This window comes from Lipomyces arxii (assembly GCF_038497795.1).
Source record: "Lipomyces arxii strain Phaff 12-163 unplaced genomic scaffold V1512scaffold_5, whole genome shotgun sequence".
Lineage (NCBI taxonomy): Eukaryota > Fungi > Ascomycota > Lipomycetes > Lipomycetales > Lipomycetaceae > Lipomyces > Lipomyces arxii.
In genome coordinates, this window is record NW_027117704.1 from 258,845 (window position 1) to 280,215 (window position 21,371).

General features: G+C 46.1%; 10 protein-coding genes across 10 annotated transcripts; 3 read left to right on the top strand and 7 right to left on the bottom strand.

Moving 5' to 3' along the window:
• Window positions 1-18: 18 nt before the first annotated feature.
• Window positions 19-1,110, bottom strand: V1512DRAFT_270621 (uncharacterized protein; the record flags this gene model as incomplete). Its single annotated transcript, XM_066917614.1, has 2 exons — window positions 19-656; window positions 900-1,110. 2 exons carry the CDS (start codon window positions 1,108-1,110, stop codon window positions 19-21), a joined length of 849 nt encoding a protein of 282 aa, XP_066772127.1.
• Window positions 1,111-1,974: 864 nt separating this feature from the next.
• V1512DRAFT_261113 (uncharacterized protein) lies at window positions 1,975-3,443 on the top strand. The gene has a single exon (XM_066916001.1). It carries the CDS (start codon window positions 2,058-2,060, stop codon window positions 3,390-3,392), a length of 1,335 nt encoding a protein of 444 aa, XP_066772128.1. The 5' UTR covers window positions 1,975-2,057; the 3' UTR covers window positions 3,393-3,443.
• Window positions 3,418-8,416, bottom strand: V1512DRAFT_286043 (P-loop containing nucleoside triphosphate hydrolase protein). Its single transcript, XM_066918072.1, has 3 exons — window positions 7,613-8,416; window positions 5,287-7,560; window positions 3,418-5,235 (listed from the first exon to the last, which is right to left on the bottom strand). The coding sequence occupies exons 1-3, from the start codon at window positions 8,196-8,198 to the stop codon at window positions 3,530-3,532; spliced, it is 4,566 nt and encodes a 1,521-aa protein (XP_066772129.1). The 5' UTR covers window positions 8,199-8,416; the 3' UTR covers window positions 3,418-3,529.
• An 818-nt stretch (window positions 8,417-9,234) lies between these two features.
• V1512DRAFT_261117 (uncharacterized protein) lies at window positions 9,235-10,451 on the top strand. Its single transcript, XM_066916002.1, has 5 exons — window positions 9,235-9,253; window positions 9,304-9,496; window positions 9,544-9,582; window positions 9,626-9,751; window positions 9,801-10,451. Exons 2-5 carry the CDS (start codon window positions 9,389-9,391, stop codon window positions 10,377-10,379), a joined length of 852 nt encoding a protein of 283 aa, XP_066772130.1. The 5' UTR covers window positions 9,235-9,253; window positions 9,304-9,388; the 3' UTR covers window positions 10,380-10,451.
• Window positions 10,452-10,458: 7 nt separating this feature from the next.
• V1512DRAFT_261119 (uncharacterized protein) lies at window positions 10,459-11,295 on the bottom strand. Its single transcript, XM_066916003.1, has one exon. It carries the CDS (start codon window positions 11,237-11,239, stop codon window positions 10,547-10,549), a length of 693 nt encoding a protein of 230 aa, XP_066772131.1. The 5' UTR covers window positions 11,240-11,295; the 3' UTR covers window positions 10,459-10,546.
• A 54-nt stretch (window positions 11,296-11,349) lies between these two features.
• Window positions 11,350-14,345, bottom strand: V1512DRAFT_134871 (uncharacterized protein). Its single transcript, XM_066912980.1, has 6 exons — window positions 14,053-14,345; window positions 13,794-13,993; window positions 13,711-13,742; window positions 13,392-13,654; window positions 13,163-13,338; window positions 11,350-13,112 (listed from the first exon to the last, which is right to left on the bottom strand). Exons 1-6 carry the CDS (start codon window positions 14,053-14,055, stop codon window positions 11,498-11,500), a joined length of 2,289 nt encoding a protein of 762 aa, XP_066772132.1. The 5' UTR covers window positions 14,056-14,345; the 3' UTR covers window positions 11,350-11,497.
• Window positions 14,346-14,449: 104 nt separating this feature from the next.
• Window positions 14,450-16,396, bottom strand: V1512DRAFT_206256 (kinase-like domain-containing protein; the record flags this gene model as incomplete). Its single annotated transcript, XM_066913380.1, has 12 exons — window positions 14,450-14,670; window positions 14,720-15,065; window positions 15,109-15,256; window positions 15,308-15,325; window positions 15,370-15,416; window positions 15,464-15,589; window positions 15,636-15,692; window positions 15,737-15,825; window positions 15,872-16,053; window positions 16,103-16,154; window positions 16,207-16,291; window positions 16,343-16,396. 12 exons carry the CDS (start codon window positions 16,394-16,396, stop codon window positions 14,450-14,452), a joined length of 1,425 nt encoding a protein of 474 aa, XP_066772133.1.
• A 156-nt stretch (window positions 16,397-16,552) lies between these two features.
• V1512DRAFT_290565 (TPR-like protein) lies at window positions 16,553-17,659 on the top strand. Its single transcript, XM_066918218.1, has one exon. The coding sequence runs from the start codon at window positions 16,594-16,596 to the stop codon at window positions 17,185-17,187; it is 594 nt and encodes a 197-aa protein (XP_066772134.1). The 5' UTR covers window positions 16,553-16,593; the 3' UTR covers window positions 17,188-17,659.
• On the bottom strand, window positions 17,206-18,879 carry V1512DRAFT_290566 (RNA polymerase I associated factor, A49-like protein). Its single transcript, XM_066918219.1, has 6 exons — window positions 18,656-18,879; window positions 18,474-18,606; window positions 18,296-18,428; window positions 17,658-18,244; window positions 17,486-17,611; window positions 17,206-17,437 (listed from the first exon to the last, which is right to left on the bottom strand). Exons 1-6 carry the CDS (start codon window positions 18,819-18,821, stop codon window positions 17,260-17,262), a joined length of 1,323 nt encoding a protein of 440 aa, XP_066772135.1. The 5' UTR covers window positions 18,822-18,879; the 3' UTR covers window positions 17,206-17,259.
• A 783-nt stretch (window positions 18,880-19,662) lies between these two features.
• Window positions 19,663-21,367, bottom strand: V1512DRAFT_261134 (SOR/SNZ family-domain-containing protein). Its single transcript, XM_066916004.1, has 9 exons — window positions 21,014-21,367; window positions 20,947-20,962; window positions 20,747-20,893; window positions 20,685-20,698; window positions 20,550-20,630; window positions 20,375-20,497; window positions 20,130-20,328; window positions 19,940-20,081; window positions 19,663-19,879 (listed from the first exon to the last, which is right to left on the bottom strand). The coding sequence occupies exons 1-9, from the start codon at window positions 21,141-21,143 to the stop codon at window positions 19,772-19,774; spliced, it is 960 nt and encodes a 319-aa protein (XP_066772136.1). The 5' UTR covers window positions 21,144-21,367; the 3' UTR covers window positions 19,663-19,771.
• Between the last annotated feature and the right edge of the window lie 4 nt (window positions 21,368-21,371).

Below are 21,371 nucleotides of genomic sequence, written 5' to 3' on the forward strand. Positions count from 1 at the left end.
ACCTAAAAATGTATAGAATTACTCCGACTCGTGCTCGTTGCCCAACTGCGCCGACTCTCCCGGGTGCATGAGTGTGTATGTGCAGTCGTTCAGGTGTGCGACAAACGCGTCCACTCCATGATACTCGTGTCTACAGTTATCACACTCTAAGCTCTCGTTTGAGCTCGACAGTCTCCTCGTCCTGCTCCGCCGTTTCAAGCCGTGTGTCTGGCCAGATCCGTACACATGCCCATGCACGGTCTTGAGATGTCGTTTGAACGTGTCGAGCCTGCCGAACCGCTCATTGCCAATTCGGCAATTGTTGACTCCAAACGGACACACAAACCTGCCGTCATAGTGCTTGAGCTCGTGCCGATTCCGGTCGGCGACCCGGGCGAACCCCATGTTGACGTACTGGCATGTCGCCTTACCGTCCGTGTATCCTGCCCTGCACTTATGTGGTTTTGGTTTTGGCGAGTGAGTCCAGAGATGATCTTCTAGTTTTTTGAACTTCTTTTTGCAAATCGCACACTCTTGTTTTTCCTTCACCTCGTCTGCCACCGATTGTCTCCCCGGTCGTTTTTTACTGCTTTCTTCTTTTGATTCTGCTGATCGTTTGCTTGACCATTCTGTCACGTCTGAATGTGCTCGACGGACAAGGTGTTCTGGTTCTTGTTCTGGTTGAACTGGAGGTATTAGTGGCTCAGTGGTTAATGACAGAATTGATTTATATTCTGGTATCAGGTAAGGTTCTTGCAGTTCTTGCAGTTCTTGTAGTCCGTGTAGCCCGTGTAGTCCCTGTTGTCCTTGTAGTCCTTGTCCTTGTAGTCCTTGTAGTTCTTGTAGTCCGTGTAGTCCGTGTAGTCCGTGTAGTCCCTGTAATCCCTGTAACCCTTGTACGCCCAATTGTCCTTGTAAACCCAGCTGTTCTTGTAATGGTAACATCGGCAGATTTGTTCTATCTAGATTCTGCATTTGATACGGCATATCCATATAAACTGGTTGTGGCATAAACATTACAGGTTGCATTGGCTGTATTTGTTGTTGTATATTATTATCGTAGTACAAATACCCAGGCATGAACGAGTACTGCTCATCTTCGAAATCATCCTGTTGTCTCTGCTGAGCCATGATCATCATTTCTCTCTTAATCTATCATCAATTCCAGCTGACGATTTGTATTTCGCTTTTGAGTGCGTGTATTTTGTCGAGGGCAACATCCAATTGATATATACTTTTTCGCTCAAGACCGCGCCCCCCTGAAAAACTCAACGGCGCGGCGTGTGGCTTGACAATATAATAAGTGGGGCACCAACTAAATATGTGGCTGTGTCACACTCTTATAGCCAAAATGCAAGCTAAATTAGTTAAGCGAAACTCATGTCGTCATTATTGTTCCGCAACAACCGAACAACAGAGTTTTCGCTTATTCCAAACAAATTGTTCCTTAATTTTAAGCGATCTCACGGCACAAAGAAAAGTGTATTATTTTCATCTAATCCACACGGCAACGCAAGGCAACGCAAGGCAACGCAAGGCAAAAGGCGCGTGAAATGGCAAGGCACGACTCACAACTAACGCCGTGCGGCGACTGCTGCAAACGCTCGAGCCATCTTTAAACCTAAACCCAAACGGTTTTAGTCTTTGACAGGTCCGGTCTCACTTACTGTTTTGAGGGTACAGTGTTAGATTTGCTTACTAATTACGAGGGTGTTGTAGTATTAAGTACAATACCCTTGAAATAAATATAAGGGTTTTGTGGTGATATCTCGTCATCGTCTACCATCATTTCAGTTCATCATCACCAATAAACAACAACAACAACAACAACAACAGCACAATATGCGTCTGGCTGTTTATGGCGCAGTAAGCAGAGTTTGTTATTTGCTTGTGACAACGTTCTAACAACCCAGACAACTTCACTACTCACAACAGCTGCCGTTCTCTCGGCGTTCATGACTCGACCGAACTTCTATTCTGCCTGTGTCTACTTAGCTCAAAGCAATGCCTGTTTAATGGTCTGTCTGTTACTATTTTGACTTAGATTCATTGCTTACAAGTACTAGATTTTGGCAAATATGGGTTTATTCCTGACCGTCATGCTTGGAAAACTGGTCCAGACAATCCTATTTGGAAGTCTCCGAATCATTGAAATTGAGCATTTGTACGAAAAGACATGGTACGCCGTCACAGAGACCTGTCTAGCAATGACTATCTTCCGTGACGAGTTTGACGCTAGATTCCTCGTCATGTTCACGACCCTGCTGTTCCTCAAGATCTTCCACTGGCTCTGCGCTGACAGGGTCGAATATATCGAACAAACCGCACCCTCCTCTCCACGACTATTCCACACCCGTGTCGCAACCACGCTCCTGCTTTTACTTTTAGTCGATAGCTACCTCATCCAGCTCGCACTCGACGACATCTTGACCCGCGGCCCAAACATGATGGTCATGTTCGCGTTCGAGTTTGCGATCCTGGCCACGTCCGCCCTTGCCATCGGCGGAAGGTATGTCCTCTCTCTAATCGAACTCAGACTCACTTCTGCCGACAACGACGACACATCCGACGGCTGGGATAGAAAAGGCGAATTCATGTTCTACCTCGACCTCGTGACCGATTTCGTCAAACTCTTAATCTACGTCGCGTTCTTCCTCCTCATCCTGACCGTCTACGGTCTCCCGCTCCACATCATCAGAGACGTCTACTTAACCGCACGGTCGTTCATGTCTCGCATCCGCGACTTCTTACGATACAGACAAGCAACATCCCAGATGAACAACAGGTACCCAGATGCAACCCCGTCGGACCTCGAACGCGAAACAACGTGCATTATATGCAGAGAAGACATGCATGTCCACAACCCAGATGACGCAGACACACACCACCAGCCGGAACGCGCCCGGCCGAAAAAATTGCCCTGCGGCCATGTCTTGCACTTTGGCTGTCTTCGGTCCTGGCTAGAAAGACAACAACGATGTCCCACTTGCCGACGCCCCGTCCTCGACACTGCAAACACACAACCGCAGCCTCCGGCACAACAACCACAACCACCACAGCCACCACAGCCACCACAACCACCACAACCACTACAACCACCACAGCAACAACAGCACCAAATACCACATCAATTTATTCCCCACGCAAGCCCACCAACACAATCAGACTCTCCAGTCACTCTCCCATCCGGGTTTGAACTACCGCCTGGTTGGGCACTCCTCCCGCTCAGACAGTACTCAAACGGACTACAGCAAATTCAGGTCCGCGAAAATGTATGGGTCACGCTCGCAACAGTCCAGTACGCACTCCCGCTCGGCAACAACATGCTCGCGTTCCCGCCGGTCGAACCACTCATCCCCGCCTCTACTCCTGCCGCCCCGACTCAAGTATACACCACTGACGTCGTCGACTAGGTCAATTAAGTAGTCTACAAATAAATAATGTAATCGCATGTTTATTTTAAAGCAAACACATCACACTCTATCCTCCCCGATTCATCGCGATGCAAAATAAGAAAAAAAACTCGCAAACAAAAATAAAAAATTCAAGTTTAGTCCTGCTCCTTGCCCAACATAGATGACACAGACGCCGCTGCAGATGATGACGACGCCTCGTCCCCAGACACAAGGCCACCCTGCTTACACAGCGAGTAGAACATAGAGTTCGGGTTTGCGAGCAAGTTTGCGGGACTGTCAAACTCAGCAACCCGTCCAGCCGACAACACAACAATCTTGTCAGAGTCAATGATCGTGTTCAGTCGGTGTGCAATCGTCAAAATGGTCCGGTCCTTGAACTCCTTCCGAATCGTCTCCTGCAAAATCTGATCAGTCTCGACATCAACAGCAGCAGTCGCCTCGTCAAGAACCAAGATCTTCGACGGGGTCAAAAGCGCTCGCGCAAGAGACATCAGTTGGCGCTGACCTACAGACAAATTTGAACCTCCCTCGGCAACACGCGCATACAACCCACCGTCCATTCGAGCAACATGGTCCTTCAAATGCGAAAGTTCCAAAACCTCCCACAGCTCAGTGTCATCGTGCGCGTGCGACGGGTCCAAATTGTCCTTGATTGTGCCCTCAAATGCTTGCGAATCCTGAGGAATAATTGCCAGCCGGTGACGCAGATCACTTAAACCAATGCTCGACGTGTCAATAGAGTCAATCTCAATGTTACCTTCCGCAGCCTCAATCATTCGGAACAACGCAAGCGTCAATGAACTTTTTCCAGCACCGGTTCGTCCAACAATACCGACCTTCTCCCGAGGCTTGATGTGGATGTTGATATCCTTCAACACCAAGTCAAGACCATCACGGTACCGGGTCGAGTAGTGGTCAAACACAAGCTCTCCGCTCGTCGGCCATGCGGCAGGAGGACGATGGCCTGGAATGACCGCCGGTGCCTCATTCGGAAGCTTGGAGTACTCCAAAATACGCTCGACAGACACAGTGTTGACCTCGACCTCGACAGTCATTCGCACAATCCACGACAGCGACTGTGTGATTTGCAGTGCGTAACTCATAGCCAATCCAACCAATCCAGCACGAACACCGCCAGACGAAACCGAAACAATCGCGAATCCAGCAGCAGCAAAGATAATGACCGAACCAATAAACTCAAGTCGCACGGACAGCCATCTGTTCGCACTGATGGATGGGAAATACGCACGCAAGTTGTAGTCGACATGAAACTCGTTGACATTGTTAAACCGCTCAATCTGCTTAAACGCACGGATCGTGCTCAATCCACTAAGCGACTCCTGGAAATGCGCGTAAATTGGCGAACGCGAGACGGAGTCCAAACGCTTCAACTCACGCGACGTGCGCAAGTAGAATCGCTGATAATAAAGGTACAATCCCGTCAAAGGCAAAATCAAAAAGACGAACGCAGGGGTCGTGAACGAAATGACAATCAGAGTGAAACACACACGAATCGTGTTGTTAAAAAACATGGAAAACACACGAGTCAAGACCTCATCGACACGATAAATGTCTGTAGTGAATCTGTTGATGACACGGCCGATAGGAGTAGTGTCAAAAAATGACATTGGGCTTCGGACGACACACTCGGCCATACGGTTGTGCAATTTGCGCGCAGCCTCAATCGAGCAGAAAATGAACAGCACCAAAGTGTAGCACACGGTCAACGAAGACGCAAAAATTCCAAAGAACAAGTACACCCCGAGGTACATTCCAGTGTTGGGGTTAGTGCCGGCATCAGTGTTAACCTCAGACCAGTGCTCCAACCAAACATTGCCCACTATTTACACCATTAGCTCAAACATTTGCCAAAACTTCATATTATACTCACAAACTGAAACACCCTGGGACGTAACCAGCAAAACCATAAACGCAACAACACCAAACAAGTTCGCAGCCTTGGCATACTCCTTGTACACAGTCCACTTGACCTGCCCTTGCTCGGAATGCTCCTTGACCTGACGACTCCGCTTCTGGCTCTCGTCATCAACAATCTGCGGACGTTTGATGGACGCAGTCGACGCACGACGAAGTGTGCTAACACTAGCACGACGGCTAGGGCGCTTCAACGCAGTCTCGTCTTCGTCCTCGGATCCACTTTCGACAGCAGTCGCGGACGAAGTCTCGGACTCCACTTCTTCAGTAACAGTAGCCTTCTTTCCAAACTCCTTGATCAAGTTGAAAATTTCAGACTTGGCATTCATAACGTCTTCAAACAGACCTTGCTCAATGATCTCACCATCACGCAACATGGTGATGTTGGACGCATGCGACAAAACAGTGATGGCGTTGGTGGCCAAAATACGGGTCTTTGACGCCAACAAGCCAGAAGGACCAAGAACGTTATCAATCAAGTGACGGCCGACGTGCTGGTCGACAGCAGACAATGGATCATCCAAAATGTAAATATCCGCGCGAGCGTAGACGGCACGAGCAAGCGACAAACGAGCCTTCTGGCCACCGGAAAGCGAAATACCCTTCTCTCCGACAATGGTCTCGTCACCATCAGGAAGCTGGGCAAAATCTTCAACCAAAGCACAAGCCTTAATGGTCTTTTCGTAGAAATCAGCCTGGAACCGGGACCCGAAAGTAATGTTTTCCTTGACGGTCGCGTTCATGATCCACGGCGACTGAGCAGCGTATGCAATGCGCCCATGAACAACAACGCTACCCTTTTCCTTGTACAAATCACCGAGAATAGCCTGCATAAAACCAGACTTTCCGGATCCGACACGACCAACAATACAAGCCAAGTCTCCCTTGGACGCGGTGAAGTTGACATCTTTCAACGCAGGAGGGTGAGTTCCACTGTTGTCCCACAAAAAGGTACCGTCCTTGATGATAACGGATGCCTCGCCCATCTCAGTGACTGCATCCTTGCGGACAACAGCATCGTCCTGGAGCTCGCTGGCGAGGAAAAACTCGCACAAACGGTTGGCAGCAACAGAGGATTCGACAAGCATGGTTACAGCAGTAGGGAACATTGCAAGAGGGAAAGTAAGAAGGTTGAAAAGCGCCAAGGCAGGGAAAACGATGTCGGTCGAGAGAGGAATGCTAGAGGTGTAGACAAAGATACCGAAAGTCGAGCACGACACGAGGAACGGAGCACAAGCCCACAAGAAGGACGAAACAGCAGAGAAGATACCCATGATCTTCAAGTTCTGGAGCTCAAGATCGTTACGGACGTGAGAGAGCTTGTCCATGTAAGGCTTTTCCCACCCGTAAAGCTTGACGGACTTGATGTTAGTCAAGATCTCGGTGGTCAAACGAGTACGCAAATCCTTGGTCTTCATCTGTGCCTTTTGCAGGGAACGCTGCTTACGGGCGATGAAACCGTTGGCGGGGATCATGATAATCATGACAAAAACACCAGCCCACATACTGTTTCCGAGCAGTCCGTACAAACTGTACAAGCAAAGGAAGATCTGGAAAGGACCAGACCACAAAACTTGACCGTTCTGAACGATATCCTGAAGACGCTGAGCGTCGACAGACATAAGGTTAACAATGTCACCCGTAGACTTGGTGCTCTTGGCTTCACCAGAAAGAACAACTGCCTTACGGTAGATGGACGAAGTCAGCGCAGACTTGATTTGCATACCGACAGTCATTGCACGCTGGAAATGCTGGTGCTGGCAAGCAGTCTGAGCAATGGAAACAAAGAAAAATCCAAAAGCAATGACAAGACCGCCGGTGAAAGGTTCAGGTTCACCTTCACTGTACGAGTTGATGAAGACAATCAAACGTCGCAACAAGCGTGGCTGCGAAAAAGCGAGAATATCGTTTCCAACCTTGAACATCATAGCAATCATGTAGGTTGATCCGAAAGCCTGAGTAAGGGCCCAGACCATGGACGGTGCCTTCTTGAGCTTCTGGATGTTCCAATATTTCTCATAAGCTTCACGGCATTCGCCAGTCTTGTCACCCTTGGCAAGACCTGGAAGATCGTCTTCGGTTAAGTAGGAAACATAACCGAGCTTCATCATTGGGGTCATCCATGAAAACGTAAGTCTAGAAAACACGTTTGCGCTGTCCAAAGGAGATTCATCCATTTCATCAATAAGAGCTGAATAGCTTGAACGAGCTTTTGGAACAAAAGCTTCCACTATAATGAAATTAGCAATTGATACGAATAATGCCATTATGTGTAAACTTACAGACAAAGACAGTAATTGAGAGGATAAACTGGAAACCAAAAGTTGAGAGGAATCCAGGAGTCTGGAGATGAGCTTCACGGTTGATGAAACCGGCCAAACGGACCATGTCACTGATAACAACAAAAAGCCAGTAAAACAAAAGAACACCATTAGCATATCTAGCTCTGTTATGCTCTAGATGGTGCAGGTACATCGCGACCAAGTAAGCAAAGAAGTTGAGGACAGTAGCATAAATTCTAAGATCCATTAAAGCATCAGGGTAAACATCGATTTGCTGTTTAGCATAACCCAAAGAAGTCAAGGCAAGAATACCGACGAGGACAATCTTGCTATAGAAATGCCAATTCTTACGAGTAGGAATTGGCTTAACTTTCAATAACTCTGAGATCTGGTAGCTTCCAAAGATGATGATGAATAATGAAGTGAAATCAACCAGAATACCATCAGAGAAACAAGGAGTAAAGTCAAAGTTCTCAGATAAAGGACCCCATCCTTCTACATCTCTGCAGAAACTAGATACAGAAGGAGGTACAGTTGGGAAGTCGAGAGTACCTAAAGGATTAGGATTATATGGAGTAGTAATCATTGTTACAATCGCAATTTCCAGAGAAGTATTGACTGAAATTAACTGACTGATTTCAACTGAATTAAACTACAAGTAAAGAAGATAAATAAGAAGAAAGAGAAGACGAAGCAGAAGAAGAAGAAGAAATAGAAGTTGGACTGTTTAGTGAGGGTGGAGAGGTTGTAGTGTGTTGGCATTTAAGTGAAATAATGCAGTATTTACGGTGTAAACAAGGCATATTGCGCGTTTGTGCTAAAGCCGAGTGCGCGACGGGGATTGCACCAGATCGCTTAAGTAATGAGCATTGTAGTGGTACGGGCCGGGTAACTTAGTATGATTGACGATAAGCATTTTAGTATTAGAAGTGCTCAATTGGTGTGTATTATACAATACGTGTATTGTATTTGTATTTATATAATCTTATATCTATATTTCATCGTTTTATCTAAACAATTCCCCAGAAATCACGACTGAGCTCAATTGAATTTCTCGATTATAAGTGACCGAAGTACAGCAACTGCGTCTGTAAGCATCTACCCGTGGCGCATTTCGCTAGAACAGTAACCAGACAGTAGTTTGATGCACGGAGCACATAACGTTTCGGAGACGCTTCTCCGGTAACTTCATCGGTATCCACTAGTTGCTCAGTATCTCCGTAGTGGGACCAATAAGAGTGCATTACTCTAATTAGACGTATGGATTTCTAATCTGTTGAATCTCAATTTGAATGTATGTTTCGGCGGCATTGAATAGGTACTGCTTACTACTTACTATATTCTCACTATTTCGCATTACAGTTCATTGAACTAGCACGGACCAGCAACGTCAAGTATGTAAACAGAATGAAAAAGTTAGCCAATTGAAAGATTCTTATTTAATATTCTTATCGTTATCAACAGATCTTCCTCCGTCACCTAACCTCAAACGTTTTACTCTCCAGTGAAACCACAAATCGTCTTTCTTCGGGCCTGAGCTCAACAATGTAAACGTTAAGGACGCTTAGTTTTATTTAATTTTTCTTCTTTTTCTAGATCGTCATCTTCTGCCCGCCTTTTGTGAATGCCCGATAGCTATATGTAAATCATTATATACCCGGCATCTAGACAATCCTTCTTAACATTCATAGTTCCTTGCAAATTCTCCACGGGTGCTAACGAGTCGAAGTGAGATGAGCCGCAGTACAAGCGGCAATCAAATGCACCCCTGAATCCATGTGTCGCAGTCCGGATAACAATACTGCCACCCAATTAAAGTCCATTGGTAATTTGATTTTTACCAGCAGTATGTTTATCTCTATTCGCAATCATTTTACTCACGCGGTCAATAACATGTTGTGATATTCCAAATATTTAACTGACTGTAATAGGGCGGGGCCACTCCTCCAGTAACAGATGCTGCTTATAGCGTACGTTCAATCCACACTTCAACACTCATTCTGACTTATTTAGATTTCAAGCCAGCATCGATGCGCTACCTTTTTTAAACAACTTTTCACTCGCAAACAGTCTACAAAATCACTATCTTCATCCAGTCCTTTCCGAGCAGCAGGATCGATAGCCAAGAGATTTGGGCAGGTACGTACATTCTTCACTCACACCCTTATCACAAAAATCTAAATCACAGTCATTTGCACGCAATTCTCATCGTCAATTTCGTCATGATCCAGTACACGGAGGCGCCTTAGCCGAACTCGTGGCAACAGTCGGCACCAGCGAGACCAATTTCTCAGCGCTAGCCGCACAGCCGCTGAATCGCCGCAGCTCGATCTTCAAATCGCTGCATCGCAGATTTATCAAATCGAATGTCAGCAATGCTTACTGTAACACTTACTGTAACGCAGGTGGCTTACCCGTGGCGTCAGCGGCTTCTGTTTTGACTAATATGAACGCAAAAATGACGACTTGCAAGCGAATTAAACCCAATTCTGAACATCTTGACTCTGAGTCTGTTCTTGCATCAAGTTATTCTGATACCCCCCCACCTGCTGCTTCAGTACATAATTCTGCCTTCCAAATTGAATCCGCCGTACGCGCTGACTGCATCGCAGCCCTACGTGATGCTGGCTTCACACATACTAAAATCGCGCCCTTCGCGCCATTACACCTACGCCAACCATCAGACTACGACTCGTTTCACCGTTCTCCGGTCTTTAACTGCTCCATCGCGTTTTCAGTCACCATTCCGACCGAAAACGTCAAATGACTTCACTCTACGGCTGCCAAACCGCAACCGCCTCACTAGTCGCGGCTTATTTACTGGTGAAGCAATCTTCACATGTTAATCAAGGAGGAGGCCAAATCGCATTGCTATCATAACTCATTAAACCTCTTTGTAGTCGTTCTCGTAATCGTTTCAATCATTTCGCAGCATCAACTCTCCATCTTTTTAGGGTGTATCCGTTCGTACTGAATCCGCTGCTTGCTCAGCTGGGTATACATTGGCAAGACGTACTCTATCGCGACCTTGCCCGCGGTCTTGAACCCGATGATCCAGACCGCGCACCCGGCCCACGCGATACAGGCCATGCAAAACGTCACGTTCAACACGCCAATCAAAATCGCAAACGATGCGAGCGTGAAAGTCAACAAACCGGTCAAGCTCACGACTATGGCGGTGCATGTCACCGCGCAGATCGATGCTAGAAACACGCAGACCGGAATCAAAGCGAACAAGATCTGTAAACCAATAAAAGTAGCAAGCAACGGGTGCACCAAACACCACTCCCACATTGGCCCTGCAAATTCGCCCAGTTTTTGTATGATTCCTGTAGCACTAGATCGTACTTCAAATACAATTCCTTCCCTTTTAAACGTCTGCACGATCTCCTTCTCACTCTCAACCGCATTTGCACTCTCCATCTCAATCGCATCTGCACTATCCATCGTACGCTTCTTCTCAATTACGTCGATATCCAGCTCCATCTTGTCTTCAATCGCGTCATCTTCCTCACCACTCGACACGGTCTTTGGCGTCAAACTCGGTGTCGTGTTTGGTGTAAAATCGGCTGGCTCATCAAATCTTATTTCGGTCAATGAAGCATCATTTTTTTCATTCAACTCCATTGATAAATGTATAACCCGATTTCTCGTGTACGTGTTTGTTGATGTCAATCGAGCTGCGGCGTCGACGCGAAAGAGTCTTTGGTGACAATTTACCCGACTACACTCCACACTTCGAAGTATTGAAAATATTTTATTCATGAATCTCATTATAATACACTACAGTGCATAATGAACAGATATATAAACACATGATTTAATTACAAAAAATAACCAGCATCAAAAAACAAGCAACATCTAAATTCAACTCTTCTTTCATTTTTATGACGTGCCGGTGACCGCGAGCTTCTGCAAATGTCCCATGAACGTCTGCAGACTGACATCGTCCGTCAACACGACAGCAGATCCCGTCGCGCCGCCGTACGCGCCCCCGCTTTGATGCGTAGTCGACGGGTTCAACTTCGAGAGCAAGAATCGAGCCTGCGACCCACCGGCGTCGGTGTCAATGAACCGCGGCAGCGGGAACCGATCGACCAGTAATTCGGCCGCCTCTGCCCGCGGCGCAGCAAGTAGGTCTCTGAAACTCTCGTACTCAGGCTTGTCCTGGTAGCCCGCCTTACGCCATTGGGCGATCGTCTCGCCATGGAAAATGAGAATGTGGAAAAACGTGTCGAGCAGTAAGATGTGATCGGGCTTGATCGAGACAGAGTCAAGCAAGACTGGATGCGGCGGTTGGTCAAACGTGAACGAAATCAACGTCGGCTGGATCATAATCAGCGAGTTGGTCACATCTTCCCGGTTCAGTACGTGTCTATAGAACGCAGTCTCGTCAGGCGAGTTGTTGAATACCTGCAAGAACTGACTGCGTCGCAAATGAAACATGAACTGCGGATACAAACTGAAGTTCTGCGACAGTCTGAACGACGTAGGATCATCTTTCCGGTAATCTGCAAACTTCTGGCATAGCCTGATCAGCATCCTGTCGGTCCATCGCAACACGTCAGGACCATCATCAACCTCAGCCTTGAAAGCCGCAATCCGCGCCATCAACACGGCAGCCGCCTCCTGATCAAACGACTGCGCAATGGCGGGATCGCCACCAGTAGTCAAGTTTCGCGCCAATGTAGTCACCCGGAGATGAAACGTACCTGAAGCATGCTGATAAAATGTCAAGTACTGAATCAAACCCCGCTGAGGAGACTGCGGCACGGCAGGTGTGCCCTGCGAAACGACTTCAAAGTACGTCGCATATGAGCTGTTGGGAGTGATGCCGCACATTTTCCACGCGCACGTGCTTCCAATACCAATCTCAGTCTCGCCAACCGATGCAGACTTCTTGCTCATTGACACCGCATGGCCAATCAGTCCCGAGACCTTAAGCTCCTTTGTGGTCAACACTTCCAAAGTAGCATTAAATCCCATTTGCAGATATCCAACTGCGTCCTTGTTGAAAACTCTCTGGAAGCTCTGCTTGAAAATCGACGTCGTGAACGCGTCGGTCAAGATCATGTTTCCGCCAGTCATGTTTGAAAGCGACTTCATTTCTTGCATGCCAATCTGATCATAACATCCGGCGTAAATGTCGATAATGTGACCATTCGTCGAGGCGCGTTTGGCTAGTGCTTCGTAGAACTTGGACGCCTTTTTGTAATGTTTAGCGTTGTCTCTGTCAATATCATGATGCGACCGAATGGCTTCCCGCAACTCCGGCCCGACAACCAATCCCGGCCCTTCAGTTCCAGGACCGCCGGCAAAAAGCATGACGCGAGCACCAGTGTTGGGGAACGACGTTTCAAGAATGCCAACTGCCACTGACAAAGCGACACCAGTACATCTGAGCGGTCGCTTGTCGTTCGCGACTGGCCATGGGTCAGGCTGCAAGTTCTCGAGTGTGTTTGTCAATTGGAACTCGCATTGTTGGATCGGAAGCAAAAATCTTCACTCTGTTAGCACGTGCGTTCCTTCACAACTCTCGCATTTCTTTACCTTGCAGCTGCGCCAAAAGTCTGGGGAGCAGGACGACCAGCGACAGGTTGTTGAGGACGAAGGTTTGGCGCAAGCAGTCCAAGCATTTCCTGTACCTGCTTCGCGGTGTACTCTTTTGAACCACGGAAAACGTAGGACTTTGAGCATTCGGCATATCCAAGCTCGTGCACTTGCGCCTACTTGAGTTAGTTTTCCGCACACGCACACAAATTACAATTCCAAAACTCACGGTCGTGCCATAAGTTACCAGTCCAACCAACGCAGTCGGAGGCAACAGACTTAGACTGACAATGATTGAATCCTTCAACGCCTGCAAGTTCTCCTCGGTCTGGCACGTGTCGACGACAAACACAAAGATAGGAGGTGACTGCACTGGACGCGCGAGCACGTACTCAATCGTGGTGCTTTTTGGCAGCAGTTCGTGGGGAAGCGACTGAGGCGAAATATCCTTGTAATGCGCTGGCAGCTGATTTCTTGATAAACAGAACGGGCCTACATACATTTGTCAGCGACCCCGGGTCATATCAACTTTTTGATCGGCGGCATACAAATCCACAGTTTAGCACGAATATCCAGTTGACTTGAAATCGTTAGAACCAATTCTCTACTTAATCCGACTTTGTTCGCGTACCAGTAAGGGTTTAACACCGCTCTGCAAGGCGCGCGGCAAGTCACCGGCTCGTACTGAAGCATTGGCAAATCTGGGCGTTCTTTCAGTGGAGTGTAAAGCGCTGCGATTGGAACGACAGTACGCGATGCCTCGAGTCTTGTTGACGGGAATACATTCCAGCTAAACCGGACTCCGTCAAGTTCCTCGATCTCCTCGAAATCCTGCAAACAAATAGAAATCAGACAATAAGGTCAATTGAATATAATACAGTGAATAATACCATCTATGCTATATGATCAATTAAAAAAAAACACGAGTCAAAATAAAAAGACCGGAAACCCGAGTTGTTGTGAGATGCGCCTTTTGTTTTTTAAAGTGCGACTGAGTGAACTAGAATTGAGTGGTGGAAGCTTTGATCGACGACAGAACAGGCTGGCCACATCTGGTGTTGTAGTGTAAAGTAAACTGTCATTAAGGTTTGACTTCTATACTATGTATACTTCACGCTCTAGTTAATTTAAACCTTATTATCTACTCAATATAAGCACCCCTTGTTCTATAGCGACTATTTCTATTCATCGTAGTTCAAAGCAGCTAAACCAGTCAGATTATAGGCACACAAATTCAGCAATCTTCGAATCAACCGTAAAACAGCAAGTCAATTAGTAAGCGCAGTCTCATACACCATCAGTCCCATTCACAAACCTGTAAACACCAGACATGCTATCGTTCTCCGCAACTTTATGTCCAGGCACTTTCCAGTCCGCCGTGATCTTGGTGTCGTAAATCGTCTGCAGATCGGCCATATGCATACTGATCCAAGGGTGTGACAAGCACTGCGTGACAGAAAGCCGTTCTTCCGGGTCAACCGCGATCAGTTGGCTGACAAGGTCCTTGGCTAGACGGTAAGAATCTAACAGACAGACAATGCTAAAAGTAAATCTTACCGTTCAGGCTGATATGACGCCATGCCGGACCGGTCATATTCAATTGACACTCTCTCGCGTTCCTCGCAATCTTAGACGGCTTCTCGCTCGTGTCGTAGAACGGCGAAATGCCAGACAAGAGAATGTGCAGCACGACGCCGAGGCTCCAGATATCGCACTTAATGTCGTACCCGCGACGAGACCTACCTTTGTGGACATCCGCAAACCCAACTTCCGGCGCTGAAAACTCTGGGGTGCCCACCACTGTTGTCATCCGTCGTTGACCGTCGACGTATTTAGAAATCCCAAAGTCGACCAGCACAATGCGTGACCCTGCTTGCTGAGAAACCAAAAGAATGTTGTCAAGCTAAATCATTAGTCTTACTTCATAAATATATATAAAAAACCACTTTTAAATCTCGATGAGCAACGTTCTTGCTATGCAAGTACTCCAGCGCCTTTAAGATTTGAAATACAATTACGAGTGCTTCGGCCTCCGGTACCGGTCTCAATACATCACCCTTAACCAAATAACTAAACAAGTCACCTCCAGTAATCCTAGTGAAATTAGTAACACAGTCAGATTCAAGTCAGAATCGCAGTATGCACAGGTCTTCCAAGATATATCTACCACCGTTAGTTAAATTCATCATACTAGAAACTCACAGTACATTCTATCCTGAATAATATGGTAGTCGTATACGGTCACAACGTTAGGCTAGATTCCAATTAGCATTTCATCCGGTGAAAAGCAGATTCACTAACGTGACACAGCCGTTCAAGAATGGCAACCTCTGTCCGCGCTTTGGTCATGCGTGACTTGCTTCCGCCCGTCTCAATGACTTTGCAAGCCAATTGTTTCTGTGTTTTCTTGTCTACAGCCAAAAACACCTGAAATTGGTCAATACTGCAATCAAGTGGCCCGCAGGTAGCATACTTTGCCAAATGTGCCCCGGCCAATAATTCGTTGCGAGATATTATAATTTTCCATGACCTGGCTCATCAGATTTTTTGCACGTTCTTGCAAACATGACATACAGCACGATCAGCCTCTAAAATTGAATCAATTGGCACGTTCGCAGTCAAGTTTGTCTGATAAAACATAAACGAGCACGCGTGTCGGATTTCTGCCAATGGTCAGTCCAGCACAACGACATTCCTCCAAAAACCGACCAATCAAGTCCCCGTCAGTTAAAAGCACGCGGTTGCCGGTGCCAATGATCCTGCCGTTATGGTACGTGCCGTTACGACTGTTGTCCCAGCAGTACACCAGCGGCTGACTAGCGTCGTCAAACATGACCACATAAACCGTGAAGTGAAGGTTTGACACGACCGAATGCAATACCACTTCCTCACTAAGCCCTGTATCAGATCCACAGCTCCAGAAGTATACAGTACACAGACCAGATCGGTTTCCGCCCTACACGCACTTGCTTGCCTCTGTAGATTGGAATCACTACATCAGTCTCAGCATCTCGTACGTCCCCAGAAAATGAAAGCAAACCCACGTTTCTCGTCAGTCGTAGTACGCATCAGCAAAGTTGCAACTCTTCCGCACGCTTCTTCCCTAGAGGCAACAGACGACGTTGGTGGCTACAGATCAATCAATACATCACGATCAATGTGCTCGTCAGCTTGCCTTACAATTTCTTCTACTTCCATCAGCAGCTGCGTCGAATGCTGAGTTCCTGATTTCATGTGCATTCCCTCAACAAACGTCTTGAACGACATTGTTTATTTGCCTATTCGTAGTCCTCTACACTTCGTTGATATCGAATAAACGCGACGCGATGTGGCTCGGCGCGTTCAAACCTACGCGCGGCTCAAAAACTAGTAAATGATTTCGACCACCTGGCAGTAAACCAGACATCAATCAGGGATTTCAGTTCAAAGCAATGGAGGAAACACCATTAACAATCGTGTTTGACGAAGTCACTAAGCACATTGATTTAGCCAAAAACGAGCTCTCACCCGAACGAGTAAAAGAGATCCAGGAGCTCAACACAACCTATCGAGACCTGATTTCACTCAACGCCGATGTCCCTCTCGCGCCGAACCAGATCAATGGCCGATTGAGTGAGCAAGTCAAGAAGTTGAAAGAGTCTGGCAACGCAATGTATAAGAAGAACCAGTTTCCGGACGCAATTAAAATGTATTCGTTGGCGATTGAAATGGCGCTCAAGCGAGCTCCATGGGAAGCAGCTGCCTACGCCAGAGAAGAGCTCTCGGTGCTGTACTCGAACAGGGCACAGACGTATATGTCAATGAACTCATGGGGTGAAGCCATTGTCGATGCGGACGCGGCAATATTTTTGAAACGGTCGTTTGGAAAAGCGCATTATCGAAAAGGAAAGTGTTTACAGAGCATGGGACGACTACAAGAAGCCAAAGCTGCTTACGAGCTTGGACTTGAACTCGCATCGCCCGATGGCAATGACTCGGAACTGAAAGCTGCGTTGTCCGATGTGAATGGGCTTTTGGGCATGTAAGATATTTATGAACAATAAAAAAAAAAAAGTAAATGGATTGAAGTCAACCATGCTTTTGAGTCCTGTGATACATCATCTTCTTGACTGAGCAGTTCTCCTCCGTCTAGCAACTTCAGGCAATTTGAACGGCAGAGACAGTACTGCGAGTTTATAGTTTGCTGCTTCCGCGTTAGACAGTCCCAGTACTTGTTTCTGAGTAGCAGTGCATGCCTTGATTTTACAGCCAAGTGCCTTGAAAAGTTCTTGTGCTCTGAATGTAATCAGCATTTATATTGTGTAGTATAGTAGTAAAACTCACTTGATGGGTCGTAATGAAAGCTCGTTTGCAAGCACAGGTGTCTCGACCATGTACTCGTCGATTCTGAGGCAAGCTGCAAAAAGATAACATAGTAGTTTATCCTCTAGCCTAGGTGTGATGACAAATCTTGACCGTTAGTACGTTGTACGTCAAATGCACATTCAATACTCACGAAGCGTCTTTTTCTTTTCCAAATTTACCAACTTTGACATCCGTAAACCGGTCTATCAGTCCGTTGACCAGCGTCTCAGCCGGATAATTGAGTTTCTGGAGCAACAGTTTCTTACTGGACATCCTTCTGTTGTTGTAGAAACCAATCAGTAGTGAAACATAGTACAGCAACTTCAACTTAGGCAACTGGTTCTCATTGTCGATTTTCGCTATCCGGTCATTGATATACTCTGACGTCTTGAACGGCAGCAGCGCGGCCTTCTTCGCCACGTCCTTCTCTCTAAAAATTGGGCTGACTTTAATTGCATTAAACTCATCTTTCGGCACAATGCTGTAAATGGGGTAAATCCCGTCGAGTTCGGTCGCGGTCTCAACGCAGGGCGGAATCGGCCTCTCATCCGACTGCTGCTGCTTGAGTACTTCCGCCGACGGCAAGTTCTCGGTCGCGGTCTTGATATTATCGACAATCGACTCGGCGTACGACTCGAGTTTGTCGGCCTCAATTCTGTTGCGTTCGAGCTCGCTAATGACACGCTTGGCTTTCTTCGTTCCAAACGCTTCACCGAGTGCGTTTCGTTGTAATCTCGACTGCATAATTGTTAGTACATAAACTCATTAAACAAAAGGTAAAACACGCACTTGAACGTTGGCTTGTTTGACATCGGCAATAACTTTCTTCTTGTACGCCTTTATGGTTCTGGTGGTAGGCATGACTGGCGCGTGCATCAACTCAACCGTCTTTGTGACAGGATCGTAAACTCCAACGTAATATCTACGGTTATTAGTCATTTACTCATAAAAGAGTACTCCGACATACAAATCCTCATCTGGATCATTTCGTCCCTCGTATTCCATCCGTTCAGTTTGCCCATAGACGATATAATGCTCTTTCGCTCCTTTGTACGCCTGGAACTTTGTATCTTCCGGCACACTGACACCAGGGAACGTAGCTAGCACCAGTCAGACTCATCTTTATTTAAAACCAAACAGAAAGCTGACCCAGAAACGGCGTAACTTCAGTCTCGAGCTTGACATTCACACTTCCATCACCTTTGTCGACTGCATCTACAGTATTGGATTTGGTCCGTTTGTGCTGTTTCTTGTCTTTATCTTTTCCTATATGACTGTGTTTCCTCTTCTTCTCTTTTGTAATTTCTTCAGGCATATTTTAAATGTAATATGGAAAGTAAACTCCTCGGTCAAACGTAGATGTGTACCAAAATTTTCTAGTTTTTTTATAGTTCACCCCTGAACTCTAAACATGCGGCTTCAAAGCTTAAACAGACAATCTGATTTACTTTATCAAATAGGAAATATTCTACGATTGATATTTCTCATTTAAAACATAAAAAAAAACAATAGATTGTGTTACAAAAAAAAACAAAAAAACACAATCTAACAATTCAAGGTACTAGTACCCTGACACTGAAATCGTTTACTTGCTACATCAACTGTTAGCACCAAAGGCATCATCCATTTCAACGCAGAATCACTCACGATCTGGCGCGGACTTTCCGGCGCTTTCTCTTCAGTCTTCTAACTCTCTTCTTCCTCTGTTTGAATAGTTAGTTTGATCAGATCGAATTGATTCCCATTCAGTCCTGGCATACCCATTTAGCGCGCATCCTATAATAAACATTAGTAACTTGACTTTGAATCAATTGAATCAGGATTTAAACATACCTGAATGATGTTCTTTTTTAAAAAAAAAGTCGAAACTTTAGAAAGAAAAAGAAGAATTCAAAAAGAATACGAGATTGTTGGTGAAGGAAAAGAAGAGAAAGAGAAAGAGTGCGACGATGTCTGATTGTTATACGACACTCTCACGCTCCCGAGCGCACCAGCCAGTCACGAGTGTTTGTGGTGGGTAAATTCTATACCCTACTGCTAGGGTTTATTACTATTGGACCGTGACTGCTAACTCACTGACGTCAGATTTTCATTAGAGGGTCTTGTACCCGATACTTTACTCATTTACTCCTTTAGGTATTCAAATAACATGTAAATTTACTTGCATCATAATGGCTTTATGATTAGATAAATTAACAATTAAATGCATCATTACAATCATTCATACAAATCTAAACCCATTATTAACCTATCAAAGGCTTACATTTACCATCCACGGCCAGACATCTTCTCGCTAGCCTTTAAGCTCTCAACTGTTCGGCCAACCATTGCTGGTCCCAGATCGGTGCTAACTTCAGCCAAAACCTTGGGGTCCTAAAAAGGGAAAACACTCGTTAGAACAATGAAAATCCATGTCAATTGAGAGATACGTACGTTAAAATGAGTCACGGCTTGCACAATTGCTCGCGCACGCTTCTCGGGGTTGCTGCCGAGGAAAATACCTGAACCAACAAATACACCGTCGCAGCCGAGTTGCATACACATGGCAGCGTCTGCGGGCGTAGCGACACCGCCACTGAAATCATTAGCGCATGTTGCTTAACAATCCTTTCAAGTTACGTACGCAGCAAAGTTGACGACGCTCAGACGGCCACGCTTAGCAGTCTCCTTCAGTAAATGGTACGACACTCCAAGTTCCTTAGCGTAGACGTACAGTTCCTCGTCTGAGAGCGCGGAAGCTTTTTTGATTTCCTGGTTGACGGTACGGATATGCTTAACTGCTTCAGTCACATCTCCTGTACCAGCCTCACCCTTAGTACGGACTATGACTATTAGGTTTTTGTGAAGTAACAAAGACATTACACGTACTCATGGCAGCACCCTCGCTAATACGACGGAGAGCTTCACCCAAATTTCGGCATCCGCACACAAATGGAACTTTGTAGTTGTGCTTGGTGATGTGGTAAACTTGATCTGCAGGTGTAAGAACCTCTTTCCGACTTGTAAGCATGAACACGATATCGGACAACTCATCATGACATACCAGACTCGTCAATGTAATCCACACCAAGGGCTTCAAGAATCTGGGCCTCGACAAAATGTCCAATTCGGCACTTGGCCATGACTAATTCTAGTCAACAAAACATACGATCCGTTGTCAGATCAATTAAAATCATACCAGGAATAGAAACTCTAAAATGATCAATCAGTAAAATTCTTGACTATACGACTCATGCATACGCGTCAATGATCTCCTTGATCATCTTTGGGTCACTCATACGAGCAACACCACCTTCTGCGCGAATATCTGCTGGCACACGCTCCAGCGCCATAACCGCACATGCACCTGCACGTTCAGCAATAATGGCTTGCTCGGCGTTGACGACGCTTTAAACGAATCGTTAGTCAACCTCATGCAGTCACGCTACAAATTCACATACTCCATAATGACACCGCCTTTGATTCTCGTTAGTCATCTCTAAATCAATCTCATTCTTTTATAATTACCTTTCAACATCTGAGCCAGACCGGCCTTCAAAGTGAATGATGTAGGAGCTGCTGATACTGTAGAAGACATTGGTGGACGTGGGGTACCTGAAGTTCTTTGGTTTATAGTAGGAGTAGATTCTGCCGACATTTTTTTTATAGACGCTCAATTAGATCAAACTTCAAGATGTTTGATAATATACAGCAATTTTTCCAGTAATAATATGACTCAACTGCGTTTAAGTCTGGCTCTAACCCAAAAAAAAAAATCCGAGATGCGGGTCCTTGAGGTTTAAACTTTCATGAGGCTTCCCGCTTATGCGTCGTTTTGTGCCACTGCCAGCCAATCTTCAAACTTTAAATTTTAACTTTACTCGAA

Bases quoted from the DNA above. Each gene is read 5' to 3' on its own strand.
- V1512DRAFT_261113 (XM_066916001.1), top strand. From the start codon at position 2,058: ATGGGTTTATTCCTGACCGTCATGCTTGGAAAACTGGTCCAGACAATC.
- V1512DRAFT_286043 (XM_066918072.1), bottom strand. From the start codon at position 8,198: ATGATTACTACTCCATATAATCCTAATCCTTTAGGTACTCTCGACTTC. The intron at 7,561-7,612 runs GTAAGTTTACAC...ATTTCATTATAG, and splicing joins CTCAATTACTGTCTTTGTCT to TGGAAGCTTTTGTTCCAAAA. The intron at 5,236-5,286 runs GTGAGTATAATA...TGGTGTAAATAG, and splicing joins GTCCCAGGGTGTTTCAGTTT to TGGGCAATGTTTGGTTGGAG.
- V1512DRAFT_261117 (XM_066916002.1), top strand. From the start codon at position 9,389: ATGTGTCGCAGTCCGGATAACAATACTGCCACCCAATTAAAGTCCATT. The intron at 9,497-9,543 runs GTCAATAACATG...TGACTGTAATAG, and splicing joins GCAATCATTTTACTCACGCG to GGCGGGGCCACTCCTCCAGT. The intron at 9,583-9,625 runs GTACGTTCAATC...TGACTTATTTAG, and splicing joins TAACAGATGCTGCTTATAGC to ATTTCAAGCCAGCATCGATG.
- V1512DRAFT_261119 (XM_066916003.1), bottom strand. From the start codon at position 11,239: ATGGAGTTGAATGAAAAAAATGATGCTTCATTGACCGAAATAAGATTT.
- V1512DRAFT_134871 (XM_066912980.1), bottom strand. The intron at 13,743-13,793 runs GTACGCGAACAA...AACGATTTCAAG, and splicing joins GCGGTGTTAAACCCTTACTG to TCAACTGGATATTCGTGCTA. The intron at 13,339-13,391 runs GTGAGTTTTGGA...TAACTCAAGTAG, and splicing joins TGGTAACTTATGGCACGACC to GCGCAAGTGCACGAGCTTGG.
- V1512DRAFT_290565 (XM_066918218.1), top strand. From the start codon at position 16,594: ATGGAGGAAACACCATTAACAATCGTGTTTGACGAAGTCACTAAGCAC.
- V1512DRAFT_290566 (XM_066918219.1), bottom strand. From the start codon at position 18,821: ATGCCTGAAGAAATTACAAAAGAGAAGAAGAGGAAACACAGTCATATA. The intron at 18,429-18,473 runs GTATGTCGGAGT...TAATAACCGTAG, and splicing joins AATGATCCAGATGAGGATTT to ATATTACGTTGGAGTTTACG. The intron at 17,612-17,657 runs GTGAGTATTGAA...CTAACGGTCAAG, and splicing joins GGAAAAGAAAAAGACGCTTC to ATTTGTCATCACACCTAGGC.
- V1512DRAFT_261134 (XM_066916004.1), bottom strand. From the start codon at position 21,143: ATGTCGGCAGAATCTACTCCTACTATAAACCAAAGAACTTCAGGTACC. The intron at 20,329-20,374 runs GTACGTGTAATG...TAATAGTCATAG, and splicing joins TAGCGAGGGTGCTGCCATGA to TCCGTACTAAGGGTGAGGCT. The intron at 20,082-20,129 runs GTACGTAACTTG...TAATGATTTCAG, and splicing joins AGCGTCGTCAACTTTGCTGC to TGGCGGTGTCGCTACGCCCG.